Below are 19,058 nucleotides of genomic sequence, written 5' to 3' on the forward strand. Positions count from 1 at the left end.
TTATTTTACTTTTAAAAATAAATATATTCACATGATTGAAAATTTAAAGGTGCATTTGTAATCTGTCCCCAAATACTTAGTTTTTTCCCCCATAGGCAATTCTTTATGTATTCTCCCAGAGATGATACAGGTTTAATGAGACAAATATGTATATGTATTTTACTGAAATGGTAGCATGCCATTTATACTTTTCTACATATAACTTTCCAAAGTTAGTAGTATATAATACAGATCATTGTATTTTAGTATCTGCAGAACTTTCCTTTAAATAGAAACATATTTATTATTTTGATATTGCCTTAATTTTTATGTAGTAGTATTTTGATCATTATATAATAAAGAATGATTTATGAATCATACTTTAGCTAACAAATAACTGTTACTTAGGTAATTTTTAGTTTTTCATTACTGAAAATCATATAAAGTGTTCATAGCCTACTTATATTCATATCCATGGTTATTTTAATAGAATGAGTTTCTAGAAGAAGAATGTGCAGTCAAAATGTATATATATTTTAAAGTTTTTGAAACACATTGCCACAGTGGCCACCAGAATAGATACATCAATTTAAATTAACCCCAGCAATATATGAATAGTTGAGTGCCTATTTTCTAAATACTTATTTTTTAACCTTTATAATTTTGTGGGGGTTACCCAGGATTGAACCCAGAGGCACTTAACCACTGAGCCACATCTCCAGCCTTTTCTTATGTTTTATTTAGAGACAGGGTCTTGCTGAGTTGTTTACAGTCTTGCTAAATTGGTGAGGCTGATCTTATTTTTATTCATTTTTAAATAGTTCTTTTTATTTTTTTAATTTTTAAATTTTTATTTATATATGACAGCGGGATGCATTACAATTCTTATTACACACATAGAGCATAATTTTTCATATCTCTGGCTGTATGCAAAGTATATTCACATCAATTCGTGTCTTCATACATGTACTTTGGATAATGATCATCACATTCCACTATCATTTATAACTCCATGTCCCCCTCTTTCCCTCCAACAACTCTGCCCTATCTAGAGTTCATCCCTGCCTCCATGCTCCCTCTCCCTATCCCACTATGAATCAGCCTCCTTATATCAAAGAAAACATTCAGCATTTGGTTTTTTGGGATTGGCTAACTTCACTTAGCATTATCTTCTCTAACTCCATCCATTTACCTGCAAATCCCATGATTTTTTTCTCTTTTATTCCTGAGTAATAATCAATTGTGTACATGCCACATTTCTTTTAATACATTCATCTACTGAAGGGCATCTAGGTTGGTTCCACAGTTTAGCTATTGTGAATTGTGCTGCTATAAACACTGATGTGGTTGTGTCCCTATAGTAAGCTGTTTTAAGTCCTTTGGGTATAGACCCAGGAGAGAGGGATAGCTGGGTCAAATGGTGGCTCCAGTCCCAATTTTCCAAGAAATCTCCAAACTGCTTTCTATATTGGCTGCACCAATTTGCAGTCCCACCAGCAATGTATGTACCTTTCCCCCCACATCCTCGCCAACACTTATTGTTGTTTGTATGCATACTAGCTGCCATTCTGACTGGAGTGAGATGAAATCTTAGAGTGGTTTTGATTTGCACTTCTCTAATTGCTAGTGATAATGAACATTTTTTCATATATTTGTTGATTGATTGTATATCATCTTCTGAGAAGTGCCTGTTCAGGTCCTTGGCCCATTTATTGATTGGGTTATTTGTGTTTTTTTTTTTTTTTGGTGCTTAGCTTTTTGAGTTCTTTATATTACCCTAGAGATTAGTGCTCTATGTGATGTGTGAGGGGTAAAGATTTGCTCCCAAGATGTAGGCTGTCTATTCACCTCACAGATTATTTCTTTTGCTGAGAAGAAACTTTTTAGTTTGATTCCATCCCATTTATTGATTTTTGATTTTAATTCTTGCTCCACAGGAGTCTTATTAAGGAAGTTGGGGCCCAATCCCACATAATGGAAATTAGGGCCTACTTTTTCTTCTATTAGATGCAGGGTCTCTGGTTTTATTCCTAAGTCCTTGATCCATTTTGAGTTGAGTTTTGTGAGTGGTGAGAAATAAGGTTTTAATTTCTTTTTGTTGCATATGGATTTCCAGTTTTCCCAGCACCATCTGTTGAAGAGGCTATTTTTTCTCCAGTGCATGTTTTTGGTACCTTTGTCTAATATAAGATAATTGTAATTTTGTGGGTTAGTCTGCCGAGGCTGATCTTGAACACATAATCCTTCTGCCTCTGCCTCCTGAAACACTGGGATTATAGGTGTGTGCCACTGCACCTGACTAGCCCTTATAAATTTTGTAGGTAAAAGTGGCATATTATTATCTCAATATATATTATTTTATTAGTAAGATTAGACATTCCTATATTTATTGAAAATTTATAATTTTCTTATAAATTGTCCACTTATTAGTGTATCTTTTTCCCATTTTTTATATTGGGTCACTATTAACTCCTAAAAAATAACTTTTAATGTATTTTTCCCCTTTGCTACCAAATAATTCTGGCAGAATAAATTTTATTTAGATTACTGAGTAGCAGATAATAGCTAAAAGAGTCATTTTACTAATAAAAACATGTGACTGCTCTATCCTCCTTCACTTAAAGAATAAAATGGTTCTATAAATCAATCAGATACCAACTACTCAGATGGATCAGTCAATGATTGATATTTGCTTTTTTCAAGTATTCATTAAACAAATTAATTTCACATTAGTTATTTTTCAAAGTATTTAATATCTTATATTTTAATTTCTAAAACAATGTCAAAATTTGAAATATTTTCTACAAAGTTTCTTAATGTTAGTTTATCATTTTATTTTATGTATTAATTAATTTATTTTTAGTACTGGGATTGAACACAGGGGCGCTGAACCACTGAGCCACATCCCCAGCCCTTTTTTGTATTTTATTTAGAGATAGGATCTTCCTGAGATGTTTAGCCTCGCTAAGTTGCTGAGTATAGCTTTGAACTTTTGATCCTCCTGCCTCAGCCTTCTGAGCCACTGGGATGACAGGTGTGTACAACCATGCCCAGCTAATTTATCATTTTATAAGTATATTTAAACTATTTTTCCATAGGGATAGGTATATAAAAAATGATACAGAATGTTATACTAAATATTTCAATTTTAGACTTATTATAAAAGTAGATTAAAAAAAAGTTGTAGCAGCATCTACTCTCATTTATTGCAAACTTATCCAGGGCTAGGTACTGTATTAAGTTATTCACTTACATTTTCTTTTTAAACAGCCATATGAAGTAGATATCATCTTCATTTTACAAATGAGAAAACTACATGTATTTGTGCTCTTCATTTATATTCTCTATGAAACTGAAAAAAGGGCTTTTTAAATTTACCTTTATTTTTCTCTTAATACCTAGCTCAATGTCTTGTACTACTATGTTGTGTGTGTTTAATAAGTGTTGAAATGATTAATTAAGAATCATTGGTTGAATTGAATTAAATTGTAACTTCTAGGTAGTTTAGCAAAGATCACTGTTGTGTATTTTTTTCAGGCAGTAAACTTAAAGTCCAGGAAATAAAATTAGCAGATAATTTTTAAAAATGAAGAGCAATTAAGATGGAAAGGAAAATGTCAAGAATGTAAGGTTTAGAGTAATTGGACAAAAGGAAGAAAACCAAATAGAAATAATAAAACATTAATTACCCAGTGCATCATAATACTTGTTATATTTAACTACAAAATACTGAATTGTAGATTTGATAGTTATACATGAATATATTAATATATGCATCTGACATGAAGCTTATTTTTTTCAAGTGTGAAGTATAGTTCATCTAGCTTTCTGTGCTTTGCCAAAAGAATAAATGTATTTCCAATTCTTTCATAGAAAATTGTCCACTAGTACATTATGGCTAATTTTTCTAGATAGAAGAGCCTACCTTTCTCCTTTCTAACCATCCCTACCTGATGGCTATTAACTGTGCTGCATGTATATCCAAATTGTATCTATATTCACTCATGTATTTTAAATAACTAGTTTAAATTGCAATGAAATTGCACCCTATGTTTTGCATTTATTTTACTGAACCCTGCCACTGCAGTCTCAGTACTTATTCAATGCTTGCTAGTGGATTACTTATAGCTACCCTACTCAAGTGATCATGTAAATCCTCCTTTCATTTTGAGAATTGTAGGTTTTGAATACAGAAAACATTTTTGTAATACTTGTATTATCACAGTGTTATGTTCTGCCACTGTTTTTATTAAAACTTGCATTTATAGGAATTTAGACTTGAATCATTTTTAAATCTCACTAGGTATTAGAGCTATGTATCTGGTAGTAGTAGATCAGTATGGATGCTAGGCTTTTGTTTTATTGCTGAGTTTTAACATTAAAGGTGCTTTTTTGGGTAACACCCTTTTTTCTTCCTGTGTTTTTCAAAATTAACAGAAAATTATGACTCCTATAACAAGTTACCTATAAATTCAGTAAGTTATTTTTCTTGTTTGAATTTGAAGTCATGGTTATACTGTGAAGAAACCAGATAGAATATGGACTTGTGTAAATCTGTTTTCATTACCATAAAATTGTTGGTAAGTTGCATGATTAACTGATGACAGAACATTAGGTTATTGTATATGAAAGTTAATTTTCTTTTGAAGTATCACAAAAATCATATTTTGGGTATAGACTTGCTCTGAGCTTTTTCTTTTCTTTCTTTCCTTCCCTCCATCTTCCCTCCCGGAATTGAACCCAGGGGCACTCAACCACTGAGTCACATCTCCAACCCTTTTTGTATTTTATTAGAGACAGGGTCTTGCTGAGTTACTTAGGGCCTTGCTAAATTGCTAAACTCTGGGTTTGAACTTGCAATCCTCCTGTCTCAGCCTTCCCCTGGGATTATAGGCATGCACCATTGCTCCCAGTGAAGCTTTTTCTTTTAATCCCCATGTTAGGGGAACGGTGTGGGGAGATTCTTGCTTTTCCTATTCTCTTTATCTTTGTGAGTTACTTCATTTTAAAATTTCTTTCTGGTAAGTATTTGTCGCGACCCCTTGCCCGCAAGGAAGACGCAACTCAGGAATCTTCTTTCAGCAGTTTATTCAGGCCCTTGATATTTCTTCTTTTTCCTCTCGGATGCCCCTCCCAGCCTTAATAAAGCATCTCAAGCCCCAATGCGAAGCTGCCACGTGGAGCTTTCTCATAGGGTGGTGAAAAACCATGCGCCAACTCTCCCAAATAAGGAGTTGTTTGTCACAGACCACAGCGGAGCCAGCGCCATCTTGTAATGGGGACCATAGTCTGCAGAAACGGCAGAAGTGGCTCACCACAAGTATTGTAAAATGTTGTGTTTATTATTTGGTGCTAGGGATTGAATCCAGGGCATTGTGCATACTAAGCGTGTGCTCTACCACTGAGCTATATCTCCAGCCCCAAAACTGTAGAGTTTGGGAGAGAGGAAAACAAACAAACAAACAAAAACTTGTGGTCAATCAACCATGTTAAATGAAAGTTATTTATTTCTTTAGAACTAAGTTTAGCTGGGCATGGTGATGCTCGCCTGTAATCTTAGCAGTTTGGGAGACTAAGGCAGGAGGATAGCAAGTTCAAAGTCAGCTTCAGCAATGTAGCAAAACCCTGTCTCAAAATAAAAAATAAAAAGGGCTGTGGATGTGATTCAGTGATTAAGCAACCCTGGGTACAATCAAAAACAAAACCAAAAACTGATTTTAAGGCAACAATTAAATATTTGCACATAAGTTATCTGAAATACCTGATGATAGACACTATGTTTTATTACTTAAAAAACAAACAAACAAACTGTACTTGTTACAATATGGATATACCATGTTCATTATTGTTACTAAGAACCTGGTACTATTTCTGGGTAAAAAAAAACTGATGTATTTAATAAATTGGAGGCATAATAATGGAGTGGTTAAAAGAATACTGCTACCTGTGTTGGAGTACTTGGAATTAGACTTACCTTCTTCCAGGAATAACTATAATAACTGGAGTAGGGGAAATCTCCCTGTTTAAAAACATAAATGAACACCTGAAACAGTCAGAACCTTTTTTTTTTTTTTTGCAGTCCTGGGAATTGAACGTTTTTCAAGTATGCTAGGCTGAGCTATACCCCACCCCTCTTTTAATTTTGAGACAGGTTTTTCTGAGTTACCCAGCCTGGCCTCTAACTTGCAATCCTCATGTCCCAAGTAGCTGGGATTATAGGTGTGCCCCATGGTACCCAGTTTCTCTTTTTCTTTCTTTCTGTCTTCAGTGCTATGTATTGAACCCAGGGCCTCATTCATGCTAGGCAAGTACTCTTCCTCTGAGTTACAGAGCTATATCGCCAGCCCCTCAAAACCTGTTTTATGAGCTAGAGAACAATATGAGAGAATTTATAATACTGTTTTTTATGTGACATGAAAAATACCTCCTTATTACTCTGCTTTTTCAGAATTATCCTGGCAATTTTTTTAATAATCATATATTTTATTTTATTTTTAGTTGATTTAATTTATTTCTGGAAATTCTTGAATGTTCATTTTTGCCAATGAATTTTATAATATTTTTTCAGTTTATCCCAAGAAAAGTCTCATACAAAGTCAATGACAAATAACACGTGGATAGAGAGTTAGACCTATTAATTGAAGAGAAAACTAAGGATAGTAATATGGCCAAGTGCTTTCAAAGAAAGTGACTTCAGTATTAAAGGATTAAGAGAGTGACCACCCATTATTGGATGCTGGGAAATGATGGGTTAAGAAACTTGATGTAATCCTCAAATATTTTTGTGAAAATTGTCTTTATGATCAACCTGCAATAGTCAAATAAAGTTGTATTCTCTTAAAATTTTGTTGGAAAAATTATACTGCATTCTTTGTTCTAAGAATTAGCATGTTAAAATTTCAAACTAAATTGTTTTCTGTAAGTTTAAATAAACTTATTTCTGTAACATTTTTATTTTACATTAAAAGTTCAATCAATCCTTTTTACTCCATTATTTACCATGAAGTTTTGATTCTCATTTTAAATGTGTTACTTTGAGTAGTAGTCTTTTCTGGTGTCAGTTTTCTTTTGATAATGAGAATTTCTTATATTCAAAGGAAAACTTTTAAGCCTATTCTGAAACTTTTTAGGAGAGATTGTCAATGACTTGTTAACTGTTGTTACTTTAGTTGAAATTGGATCATATTCATGAAGAGATATATCTTTTCATATTTATATCTCTATATAGATACACCTCTAGTTTCTATGACAGTGCCTGGCACTTAATAGATTCCCCAAAATGTTTTTTTTTTTTAAATAAATGAGAACTAAACAGAGGGAAATATCATCCTTTTCTATAGGGAATGTATAATCTAATGATGGGGCTACAACAAATAAACAAGAGATTAGTAATGCTTATAGATGGAGAGGAAAAGGTCATTTCAGTTGAGCTTAATAGTAAGTTTTAATTTTCAGGAGTTTGAATTTGATTTAGGAGGAATTTGGAGTGATAAATTTTGCAGAAGAAAATTAATGATAGGTCAGAAGAAAAACAGGCTATTTTTGTAGGACTGCTGTGTTAGTCAGCTTTTTAATTGCTGTGACCAAGATACTTGACAAGTACAACTTTGAAGAGGAAGTTTATTTTGGCTCACAGTTTCAGAGGTCTCAGCTGATTCCATTGCTCTGAGCTCATGGTGAGGCATAACATCATGGTGGAAGGGCTGATGGAGGAAAACTACTCAACTCATGATGTCCAGGAAGCAGAGAGAGAAGGATCAGGGACAGATACAAAGGTACACCTCTAGAGACCTAATTCCTCCAGTCATTCTTACCTGCCTATAGTTACTGCCCAACTAGTCCATTCAAATTATTAATCCATCAAGTGGGTTAATCCACCAATTAGGTTTCAACTCTTACGGTCTAATCCTCTCACTGCTGAACATTCCTGCCTTCACACAGGAGCTTTTGGGAAATACCTTATATCCAAACCATAATAACTGCATCAGGTAGGTTAGGGTTTTTTTGTTGTTGTTGTTACTCTAAGGTAGTTCTGAGCCACATCTTTGACTATAAATGTGTATAGCAAGGAACAGAGCTGTCTGAAAACATCAATGACTTTAAAAAATTTTTTGTGATGCTTTCCAAATACTGAATTCTGAAACTCTGTGTAACCAGGGACATGTTATATTTACTAAAGATAGAAAATAATTTTTTCTATTTTCCTCAAAAAAATTCTGAAAAACAATAAACATTAAATATAAAAGCATAAAACAGTATAATCACATGCAATATATCATCACATACATATTTCATCTCACACATGGATGTTTAATCTTTAAAGTAGCCCAGCAGGATTATGTACACCCAAATTCCATTAACCATAATATGTTTTGTCATCTTCATTCTTTTTCAAGTTCTAGCCCACACTTTCATGTAAGATTATTAATGTCAGACACAAAAATTAATATAGTAAAAATAATGTTTTATTTTATAAAAATAATCTTTTATAATATTGGAAACTAAATATAATATTTTTTATTGATTGAATGGACAGGCTCAGATAATAATTATTGAAATATCATCAGTTCATTACTAAATATGCCTTAAAAATTCTGTAAGTGCAATAGGATTGAATGTATTTTTTACACTATTGATTGCTTTTGCTTACAAAGTTTTTGCCTATTAGAATGTTTTTTGAGATTTTGCATATTTTATATTTAAAAGAAAATATCTTTCTGTGACAATGTGCTGTTGAAACAGAGTTTCTTTATAGTTGATATCTCATTTATACCAAGATTGGTATCTCCTATATTATCAGTAGAGAAAGCAGCTTGTAATTGTAAAGTATCTATGTATGCAAACCTATTTGATGGATTTTAAAATTATTTCCCTAGGAAACATAACATTTGAAACAATGATGGAAATTCTCCGAGATAAACCAAGTGGCATTAATATGGAAGGAGAATTCCTGACCACTGCAAGCATGGTTTCTGTTTTACCTCAAGATTCCAACCTTCCTTGCATTCACTTCTTTACGGGGACTCCTGATCCTGAGAGGTAAAGTCACAAAATACTGTGAACTAGCAAGTGGTCATGGTATGGGGAAGAATCATAGTGTGTTGATAATTCTGTGAGACTAAATTTTTGTTACATAAATAAGACAACTTGTTGGTGGATTTTCTGGGCCAATTTTAGATTGCAATTTCCATATATGTGTAACTGTTCTCATTTTTTATGGGAAGAAAAGGCTTATAGTTTTGTATTTACCCTTATCTGTACTCCTCTTTCCTACAAATATATTTAACATTGTCAAGAAAAGAAGGTAGATAGGTTTTTCTGCTCAGATTTCAGACATTAATGACATTAGATGATTTATGTTAGTAAATTGAATAAGTAATGTAGTTGTGCTAGATTTACTTATGTACATACAGAAAACACATACATGTAAAACTTAAACTATCAGTAGTGCAAGTTATATCTTTAGGACTTTATTTATAGACTATCTTGATTCAAGTCATTTGTATCTCTTACCAAATTTAACACCATTTAGAAATCATTTAGAAATGATTTCGTACTTGCTATCCCTTAATGTTATAGACTTTCATATTGTTAAAGATATTTTAAGAAGTTAGAGTGTGAAACCTGTGTCCCCTCATTAACACTTGTGCTGATTTTCACCCCAAGTTATAATCCTCAGTCTATAACTCTGAGGATTGTTCTTACCTTAGGAAATGGAAAACTGTTCATTCACTGACATGGTGTATGTGCTGTGCTCTCAGTAGGTCAGTATAATGCAGCCCTAAATTAAGCATTGTCCCTGCCATAAATGAGATCACACTGTACACTGGGAATTGGGCATAAGCATAATTAATATGACAGGAACAACTTACTTATGTAGCATCATTAAGAGAAACTTCTCTAAGAGAATCTTGGAAAACTTAGAATAATGCTGAATTTTTAAACATTTTGTCATGTCAATTTAATTAAGTGTCTTTCTTCTAGATCAGTTTTTAAGCCTTTCATATTTGTGCCACATATTTCACAACTGTTGGATACCAGTTCACCAACATTTGAACTTGAAGATCCAGTTAAAAAGAAGCTGCACTTAAAGAGTAAGCCTGATAGAAGACACCCACTCTACCAAAACCACCAACAGGCTTTGGAAGTAATAAATAATAATGAGGTATTATTATATTATCTGTTGTATCATTAGAATAGTTTAAAGTATGATTCAATCTGAATTCTAAACATTGAAGAACCAATTTCTTTCCTTCATGTAAAAAGTAGGTTTATAAATAGTATAGATGCTGCTGGAGATGATGGTGCCCGCCTGTAAACCCAGCAGCTTGGGAGGCTGAGGCAGAAGGATTGGATTTCAAAGCCAGCCTCAGCAACAGTGAGGTGCTAAGCAACTCAGTGAGACTCTGTCTTTAAATACAAAATAGGGCTGGGGATGTGGCTCAGCGGTCGAGTGCCCATGAGTTCAATCCCCGGTACCCTCTTCCCCGCCCCCCCCCCAAAAAAAAAGAAGTAGTGTAGATGCTATTACTATAGTAAAGCTGTATTATTTTTACTTTTGGTTAAGAATATGTGTGTTGTGACTATTTTAGACAAATTTAGTATATTAAACATAACAATAACTAACATTATTGAGCACTTATCATATACCATTTTATATGGATTATTTTATTTAATCTGCACAATCATTTTATGAGATAGGTACTCTTGTTATCTCCATTTTACTGATAAGGAATCCAAGACTAGGAGAGAGGTTTAGTAATTAGCTTAGTATCTCACACCAAAAATCACAAAGACTCTAAAGGGCAGTAAATCTTAATCCTACAACTGCAGATGAAAATTAATTGAAAGTGATTAAAGGCCTCATAGACTTAAAATAATAAGTTGTTTTTTAAAAAAATAATATATGCTTATTATTTAAAAAATGTGAACATTGTAAAGAGCAACATGTCACCTGAAATCTCCAGAAATAAGCAGATGTATTTATTTTCTGACATAGATTGAAAGTTAATTTTATAAAATATACCTCTTCAGCCCTCCCTATCCCTTGCCCGTCCAACTCCCCCCTCCTCCCCATAAGAATGAAATGGGGCTGGGGTTGTAGCTCAATAGTAGAGTACTTGCTTAGCATGCATGCATGAGGCCTTGGGTTTGATCCCCACCCAGCATTGCAAAAAAAAAAAAAAAAGAAAAGAAAGAAAGAAAAAAGAAAGTACAAGTGCTGTCTCAAGGCAACTATCAATTGACAACCTGCAATGAAGGAAAAGATTAACCATCCTATATCTTTTCTTGGCTATTTTTACCACTTGCTGATTTTTCTAGCTATATAATCCTTTAACTTTTTCAAGATCTAGGCATTTACATCTGTCTACATTTAAATCAATTAAATTAATTTTCCTCCAGGTAATTACTCATTTTTGCCTGTAATATGTTTGCATAGTTATCTGCCTTTTCCCCCCACTTTACTATTTTGCTTTTGTTTGAAGCACTTTGCCAGACTTCCTATTTGCTAAGAATTCTTAATGCTGATTCTGCTTTACTGGGGACCAGTTTGTTTTCACATCTGGTCTACAGTCTAAATACTGTTTTGTAGCTTAGTGGTGTGAAATGAGAGGCAAGCAATAGGAACCCACTTAGTATGCTGACTGGGGCCCAAGTCACTGGGCCTGAGGTGTCTGTCATTCCTATGTGCTTAGCTTATTCTCCACACTCAGAACAGTGTGGTGAGCAATGATGAGCACTCTGATTCTTTGGCCTTTGCTCAAGTCCCTTAGTGTTATGCTTTAGGAACTTCTACTGGATCCCTTTACTCCTCCTGTGCAGTTTCCACACAGCTTTTGTTGTTCGTAATTGCTCTCATGAGCTTTCACTTCTCTTTTCCCCATTATACTGCTTCTGGGAGGTGACTTTTATAGAGTTAGTATTAAATATTTGTTGAACTAAAAAATTAAATTGCTTATTGGAATTACAAAGTAATTTGGGGATAAAAATGAAAAGCTTGGGGCTAGGGTTGTAGCTCAGTGGTAGAGTGCTTATCTGGCATGCATGAGGCACTGGGTTCGATCCTCAGAACCACATTAAAAAAAAATATCCACCTAAAACTAAAGATACATAAATAAATAAATTTAAAAAATTAAAAGCTGTTACTGTTTAAAAGATGTTAATTGTTGATTGACAATATAAAGTCATGGAAAAATAACGTAATTTGAGGATGATATCAATAAGCTATGTTCTAGTTCTGACTCTATAACTACTTTTTTGTTTTAGGGAGACTCAGTCCTACTGATAGCTTTAATTTACATTTCTTGATTACTAGTGAGATAGAAAATTTCTATATTTATTGGTATAAATATTAAATGACTTGGCTGGGTTTTTTTCATAGCTTATTTCTCAGTTGATTTAAAAAAAAATTTTTAGTTGTTGATAGACCTTTATTTATTTATATGTGGTGCTGAGAATTGAACCCAGTGTCTCACACATGTCAGGCAAATGTGCTACACTGAGCCCCAGCCCCTCTCAGTTGACTTTTGGGTCATTTATGTTTGTGTGTTTTGCATCAAAGAGGCAACAAATACGAATGTTAACTTTGTTATGTGCAGAGATTTTGTTGTTGTTTTAAAATATATTTTTTTAGTTGTTGATGGACCTTTAGTCATTTATTTATATGCAGTGCTGAGAATTGAACCCAGTGCCTCACACATGTGAGGCAAATGTTTACCACTGAGCCACAATCCCAGCCCTTGTTGTTGTTGTTTTTGATGCTGATAATTGAACTCAGGGATTTCATTCAGTCTAAAATAGAGTTTCATTCCTTCTATATTTACATATTAGAAGGGGTAACTAATCCAGAAGTAGAAACCACAGTGAACAAATCTTGTCTGTGAGGGTGGGTTGGAATTTGGATAGATTCATGTACTCATGTATGTGTATTTGTGTGCTTTTTATTGTTTAGGATAAAGCCAGAACAATATTGGATAACATGAGGAAGCTGGAGAAAGAACTATTCAAAAAGATGGAGTCAGTCCTCCAAAACAAGCATCTTGATATGGATGAAATTGCTAATCTCTTTCCTCAGAGTACAAAAGATGAAATTAGAATTTATAAGGCAAATATTACTTCATAGTGAGTGATCATAGAAATGGTGGAAATCTCCCTTAAAGTCAGAATCCATTGTCTTGAGGTAAACCTACTTAGCTATTATTCTTTAATAGCATTCAAGTGATAGTTTAACTGTTAAAACTCATATAGTTTTGCTGAGATACTGACAAAGAAAACATTGGAACCAAACACATATATCATGGGGTAGCTAGGTGTTATTCCAGGCAATTATTTCTTTTAGCCACAATAACTTTTTTTTTGTCACAATAATTAAGTACTCAGGTGCTGGGGTTGAGGCTCAGTGATCCAGCACTTCCCTCTCATGTGTGAGGCATTGGGTTTGATCCTCAGCACCATATGAAAATAAATAAAATAAAAGTATTGTGTCCATCTACAACTAAAAAAAATTAAGTATTCAATTCTATATAAAGCATAAGACATTAATATAATGCATGGATTTATACTTATAATTTTGTAGTTCCCTCAAATCATTTTATCAATTATTTTAAGTTTTTTTAGTAATGAAAAAAATATGAAGTAGTGAGTTTTCTTATGCTTTAGGCAAATATTAACCAGTGCTAACAAGAGAATTTTCTAGATTTACACACTAAGTCTTTATCATTGTATTAATTCTGAAAATACACTTTCATTCAAACGCACTCTATATCAAGAGTTGGCTTACCAGTGAACTTATAGCTCCAATTGTTTAGCCTTCCACTGTCTCTTAGAAACCACTATTTAGTTTTTAGTTTACTTTGTTTTGCTTTCCCCAGAATGTTGGAATCATACAGTAGGTGTTCTTTCAGATTGATTTCTCTTGCTTACTAGTAATATATACTTAAGTTACTCCGTGTTTTTCATGACTTGACAACGCCTTTCTTTTTAGCACTGAATAATATCCCATTGTCTGGATGTATCATTACTAAAGGACATCTTGGTTGCTTTTAAGTCTTGGCAGTTATGAATAAATCTACAAACTGCCATATGCAGGTTTCTGTGTGGATGTAAAATTTCAACTTACATTGGGTAAATACAAAGTGTGCAATTGCTGGGTCATATGGTAAGAGCATGTTCAGTTTTTGTAAGAATTCGCCAAACTGTCTTCCAGAGTCACTACCATTTGCATCCCCACTAGCAATGTTGCACCATATCCTTCCCAGCATTTTTTGTGTCAGTGTTAAATTTTTACCATTCTAATAGTTGTGCAGTTGTTTCTCGTTTTAATTTGCAATTCCCTAGTGACATGAAATGTTGAACATCTTTTCATTGTTTATTTGCCACCTGGGTACATCTTCTTTGGTGAGGTGTCTGTTCAGATCTTTTGCCCATTTTGAAATCAGTTGTTTGTTCATTTTCTTATTGTTGAGTCTAAAACTCTTTCAAAGACATTGTTTTTGGGTTAAAGTCTCTTAACAAATACCACCAAGAGCCTGGTAATTAATCTTTCCTCTGTATTTATCTTATTACACTTTCACCATTGTTTTTTATGTTTCAACTATGCTGCTCTTTCAAGTCTTGGAATGTGCCCAGTTCCTTCCTCATGGCTATACCTTCTGTTGTACCATTCATTCCGTGTTCTCACCTTTTGTAGTTCTTTTAATGGTTTTGCCAAGACAGGAATTCCTTAAGGAAGTTTTCCTCAAACCACAAGGTCAGGTCTCTCTTAAATACTCTTGGAGCCACATGCTATCCTGATCACAAATTAATTATGCATTAAACATTTACACAGAACATTAAACACAGTAGAACAAAGCTCTATGAAACTAGGAATCATATTTGTTCTTACTGTTGTATGCGCAGTGTTCAGTATTGTGTCTGGCATGTAATAAATGCTATTAACAGATATTTGCAAAATGAATATTCAGATACTGACAGGAAAAATTTATACAGTCCTCTGCCTATAAAAATGCAAGGTTGCAAAAATTATCTAGATAATTTATCTATACAACTTGTTAGCTTTTGATAAGTTTCAAATCAAGCTGTTGCATCTTTCCATATTAGAAATGGGAATGTATCCCCATATGAAAGCAAGGATTATTGGGGCTGGAGCCATGGCTCAGTGATAGAGGACTTGCCTCACACGTGTGAGGCACTAGGTTCAATCCTCAGCACCACATAAAAATAAATATATTGTGTCTATCTACAACTAAAAAAGTTTAAAAAAAACAAGGATTATTAATGTATTATTAATGTATGTAATTATTAATGTAAATTAATATAATATAGCTTGACTTTCACTGTATAAATGCAATGTGGTATTGGGCTGTGAGTACTTGTGGGGGTAATTAATGCCTTGGGATATATTGTAAAAAATTTAAGGTTTTATTAAATTTTATCTATTTTAAGAGTAAAAAAATATAGTTGCTGAATTAAGCTTTTTATTAGGTCAACCCTTAAATTATGTTATAAACCAAGGGAGTCATCTAATAAATTGAGTACTTTACAAAAAGCTACGTTGTTTGATCTTGATGAAAATATCAGTTTATATATTTATTGTTAAAAAAAAGAATGTTGTCCTAGAAATAATATGCAGCCTAGAATTTTGGAAAGTTAGTTCCTTCTTGTAAAATTTTCCAAAAACAGTTCTACATAGTGAATTTTTCTCTTTTGAATTAATTACTTCAGATTTCCATCATGCCAACTGCAGAACTTTAAAATCTGTCTTTTCCTGAAGAATAGTGATAATATGTATGGTCCTGAACTGTGTTTCCAGTCATCATTCATCACATGGGTATAAGATACAAAGGGGCAAAAACCAAGAGCTGTATTCTACTGCATAACTTTTGGGTCACTAATCATTATTCTCCAAGTAAATATACTTTATCTTATTCTAAAAATATTAAAAGCAGAGCACAAGTTAGGCATGGACTTGTTCATTGAGAGTTAAGATAACAATAGACTATGCTGAAGATTAGTAAAAAAGGGGTAGATTTTAATCAAAATTGTATCAGATAATTTTCTCAGCTGTGACTCTACATATTAAAAATCATGAGATGTGGCTCAGCAGTAGAGTGCTCGCCTAGTATGTGCAAGGCGCTGGGTTCGATCCTCAGCACCACATAAAAATAAATAAAATAAAGGTATTATGTCCAACCACAACTATAAATAATATTTAAGAAAAATCATGAAATGTATGTAAGGCACTCTTAATTTCATATTAACTCACTCATAAAAGGTGTTTAGTGAATTCATAATTGGGGAAGTTTCTATGCATAGGACCTAACGGGTCATGAAGAAAGGGACAGTCTTAAGAAACTCATTTAAGAAAACATTAAGAACTTAGATTAAAGACCCATTTGATAGTATCTGTATCATTGCAGTTGCCCAAAGAAAAGATGACAGCAGTGAAAGTTAAAATAGGTAGTTTATTCAGAAACTTGCTTTGTCAGTGAGAAAGCAACAGTTACAAATATTTTCATTTAATAAAATTAGCATATCCTTAATCTAAAAACATCTCTTAAAATCCTTTATCTGAAACTGCAGATCATTCTGATCTAGGATTTTCTTTTAGTGTCTCCCATGGAAAAAGAGGTTGCAGAATCCTTTTGTGCAAATAACAGAACATATGCAGTATAACTTATTTGTATGACTTGTTCATAAATAAAAAATTTCTCCACTTGAGTTTGAGTTGCCTGCATGCATGTGAGTGAGTTACATCTCTACTGGAACAGCAATGAGGCTTTATGCTTACTCCTGAGCATTCAAAGAGTATTAACGTGGTCATATTTTTTTAGAAAAAGTTCCCCCACAAGACAGTTCTGTTTAAAACACGCCCATTCTCTAATGATAGCTTGAAATTTGTATAGGTTAATGGTATACTGAAGTAAAATTTACTTGTTAAATACACTAGGCTTCCATGCAGGTTTTTAAAAAATTTATATATCTGTTGCATTAAAAGGGCAATAATTTTCTAAACGGCTTTATATATAAAACACTAAACATGAGATAAACATTTCAACATATTTTGAGTAAGTTAAACTGACACCTAATAATTAAGTAGATGTTCAAAAATCATGTGAATAACTCCCTTTAATTTTCTGAAGATGAACTTTATCTGAGGGTGTTATGGTCTGAATGTGTGCATCCCCTCAAATTCATATATTAAAATATAATATATGGGGAGTGGGATGATACTGGGGGGTGACTAGGTAGTGAGGGTAGAGCCCTCATGAATGGCATCAGTCCCTTTCTCAGGGCTGAAGAGACAAGAGTTTTTCCCTTCTACCATGTGAGGTAACAGCAAAAGGGCACCAGCTGTAAACCAGAAATCAGGCCTTCACCAGACACTGAGCCTGCCCATGTCTTAAATCTTAGACTACACAGCCTCCAGACCTATAAGAAATAAGTTTCTGTTGTTTATAAGCTATCCAGTTTGTGGTGTTTTGTTATAGCTGCCTTAATGGACTAAGATAGCAACATTTAGTAATTTAAAAATTTATAGATTTTTTTTTAATACATAGAATTCATAGACTGAATTCTAAAGGTAGTCATAGGGTGCTATGTCTAGAAGTTCTAACTCTTGACTTGGACTATATATATGGTCCTTTTTATTCACTGCAGGGAGAAAAGTAGTAGGGTTATTATTCTGTACTATGTTGCTTTGTGCAAATAATAAGTGATACATCACATGGCAATAATTTTTTAATATTTAAATAAATATGCACAAATTACTATCTGTAGCACAAAAGTTAGAAATTGGATTTTGATGATAATATTTATGGAGGTTTTTATTCCTTTCCTAATGACATAGATTAGTACTTTGGTTAGAAGAGCAAGAAGAGACAAGCCTATTTAAAAAAAAAAAGGCAGTGATTCTAATTTGTTAACGAGTTTTTTCGAAGAAATGGACGGGGGCTGGGAGGAATAAGAACCTCTTATTAGATTCAGTAAAATTATTTTTTTTAGGAAGTGCCATCAATAAATGTAAAATTACCATAATTTTATGTCCACTTCACCAGAACATCTGTCAAATTTGACAATTAAAAAGAACTGTCAATTGGATATTGATTTTGAAGTTATAGCAAACAGTTGCAGGAAGAAATCATTTTATAATGTTGCCACACTAGTATTATTTATAGTAATTATTATATTCACTATCAGAACTTTTCCTTTTGTTTTTTTTCTTTTTCCTAGGTCACTTTCCTATGTGTTTTACATACTAAAACCACAGTGTTAGCATGGGGCGGGGGAAATGCAGCTTGTCAGATTTTACAGAAGTGGCAACTAAGACTCAGAGAGGTTCTAACTTGCCCAAGATCACACAGATAAATACTGGATCTGGGGCTAGAATATGATTCCATGGGGGATTCTCTCCTTTATCATTTAGGACTTAGGAGAAAGTGAGGATGGGGGTGAATGCTCAATTTCTTTATAGCTTTCCTGTTGGGGGCTGTTTGCACTAATAGCAGAAGTCTGTTCAGGACTCTTTTGAAGAAATCTGTAAAACAAGTACTCATCCCGAAATTCATATTCATTGGTAATATGTTGGATGACTCCCCCTTGCACCAGTCTGTCTCCATATATCACAGCTTCACCACGGTCAGAGGCAAGGCCAACTTCAATTAGCCAGTTCACCAGGTCACAGCCACAGAAGGTCCCAGCAGAAGTCTTTGCACCACACCTGTATGTCAAAGGAATGATTCACCCATATGTTCTGTAAACCTGGTATCAGCACTGTATGGTAGAGGACAAGCAAGGAAAAAATAGAAGGAAACAAGGGAAGACGGCACGATAGTTAAAAGCATGGCAGGAATGAAACTGTTCTGAATATAAAGGAATTGTTAACTTTCCTGACCCCAGAAAGACTCCTGGAGAAAAATAAAATATGCCAATAATGCTTGTGAAAACAGAAACACTTCAACAACAAAAAATGGACATAGGTAATGTCTGAATATTATATGTTATAATTTCTTATATTCTTATTTGTGCTAAGTAATTTTAATTGTCTCAGGAACATTACATATTTTTTGTAAACTCTTAAG

At 33.5% G+C, this 19,058-nt stretch overlaps 2 protein-coding genes across 16 annotated transcripts in view; one reads left to right on the plus strand and one right to left on the minus strand.

Annotated features, from left to right (window-relative positions):
* Positions 1-16,698, plus strand: part of Scrn3 (secernin 3) — a 30,145-nt gene extending 13,447 nt beyond the window's left edge. For all 5 annotated transcript variants that reach the window (XM_046447181.2, XM_046447184.2, XM_058580209.1 and 2 more), the window contains 3 exons: positions 8,856-9,018; positions 9,964-10,144; positions 12,932-16,698. In XM_046447181.2, the coding sequence (XP_046303137.1) occupies positions 8,856-9,018; positions 9,964-10,144; positions 12,932-13,102 (515 nt within the window). In that variant the 3' untranslated portion in view covers positions 13,103-16,698. The remainder of the gene's footprint in view (positions 1-8,855; positions 9,019-9,963; positions 10,145-12,931) is intronic.
* The window catches only part of Gpr155 (G protein-coupled receptor 155), a 69,596-nt gene continuing 66,960 nt past the window's right edge, over positions 16,423-19,058 (minus strand). For 10 of the 11 annotated variants that reach the window (XM_058580208.1, XM_046447176.2, XM_046447174.2 and 7 more), the window contains one exon: positions 16,423-18,697. In XM_058580208.1, coding sequence (XP_058436191.1) covers positions 18,400-18,697 — 298 coding nt within the window. In that variant the 3' untranslated portion in view covers positions 16,423-18,399. Of the gene's footprint in view, positions 18,751-19,058 lie in introns of all 11 variants that reach the window. The other variant, XM_046447179.2, reaches the window with a different exon arrangement.

Source organism: Marmota monax, unplaced genomic scaffold (assembly GCF_021218885.2).
Source record: "Marmota monax isolate L192 unplaced genomic scaffold, Marmota_monax_Labrador192_F-V1.1 WCK01_AAM20220418_F8-fsc00007, whole genome shotgun sequence".
Taxonomy (NCBI): domain Eukaryota; kingdom Metazoa; phylum Chordata; class Mammalia; order Rodentia; family Sciuridae; genus Marmota; species Marmota monax.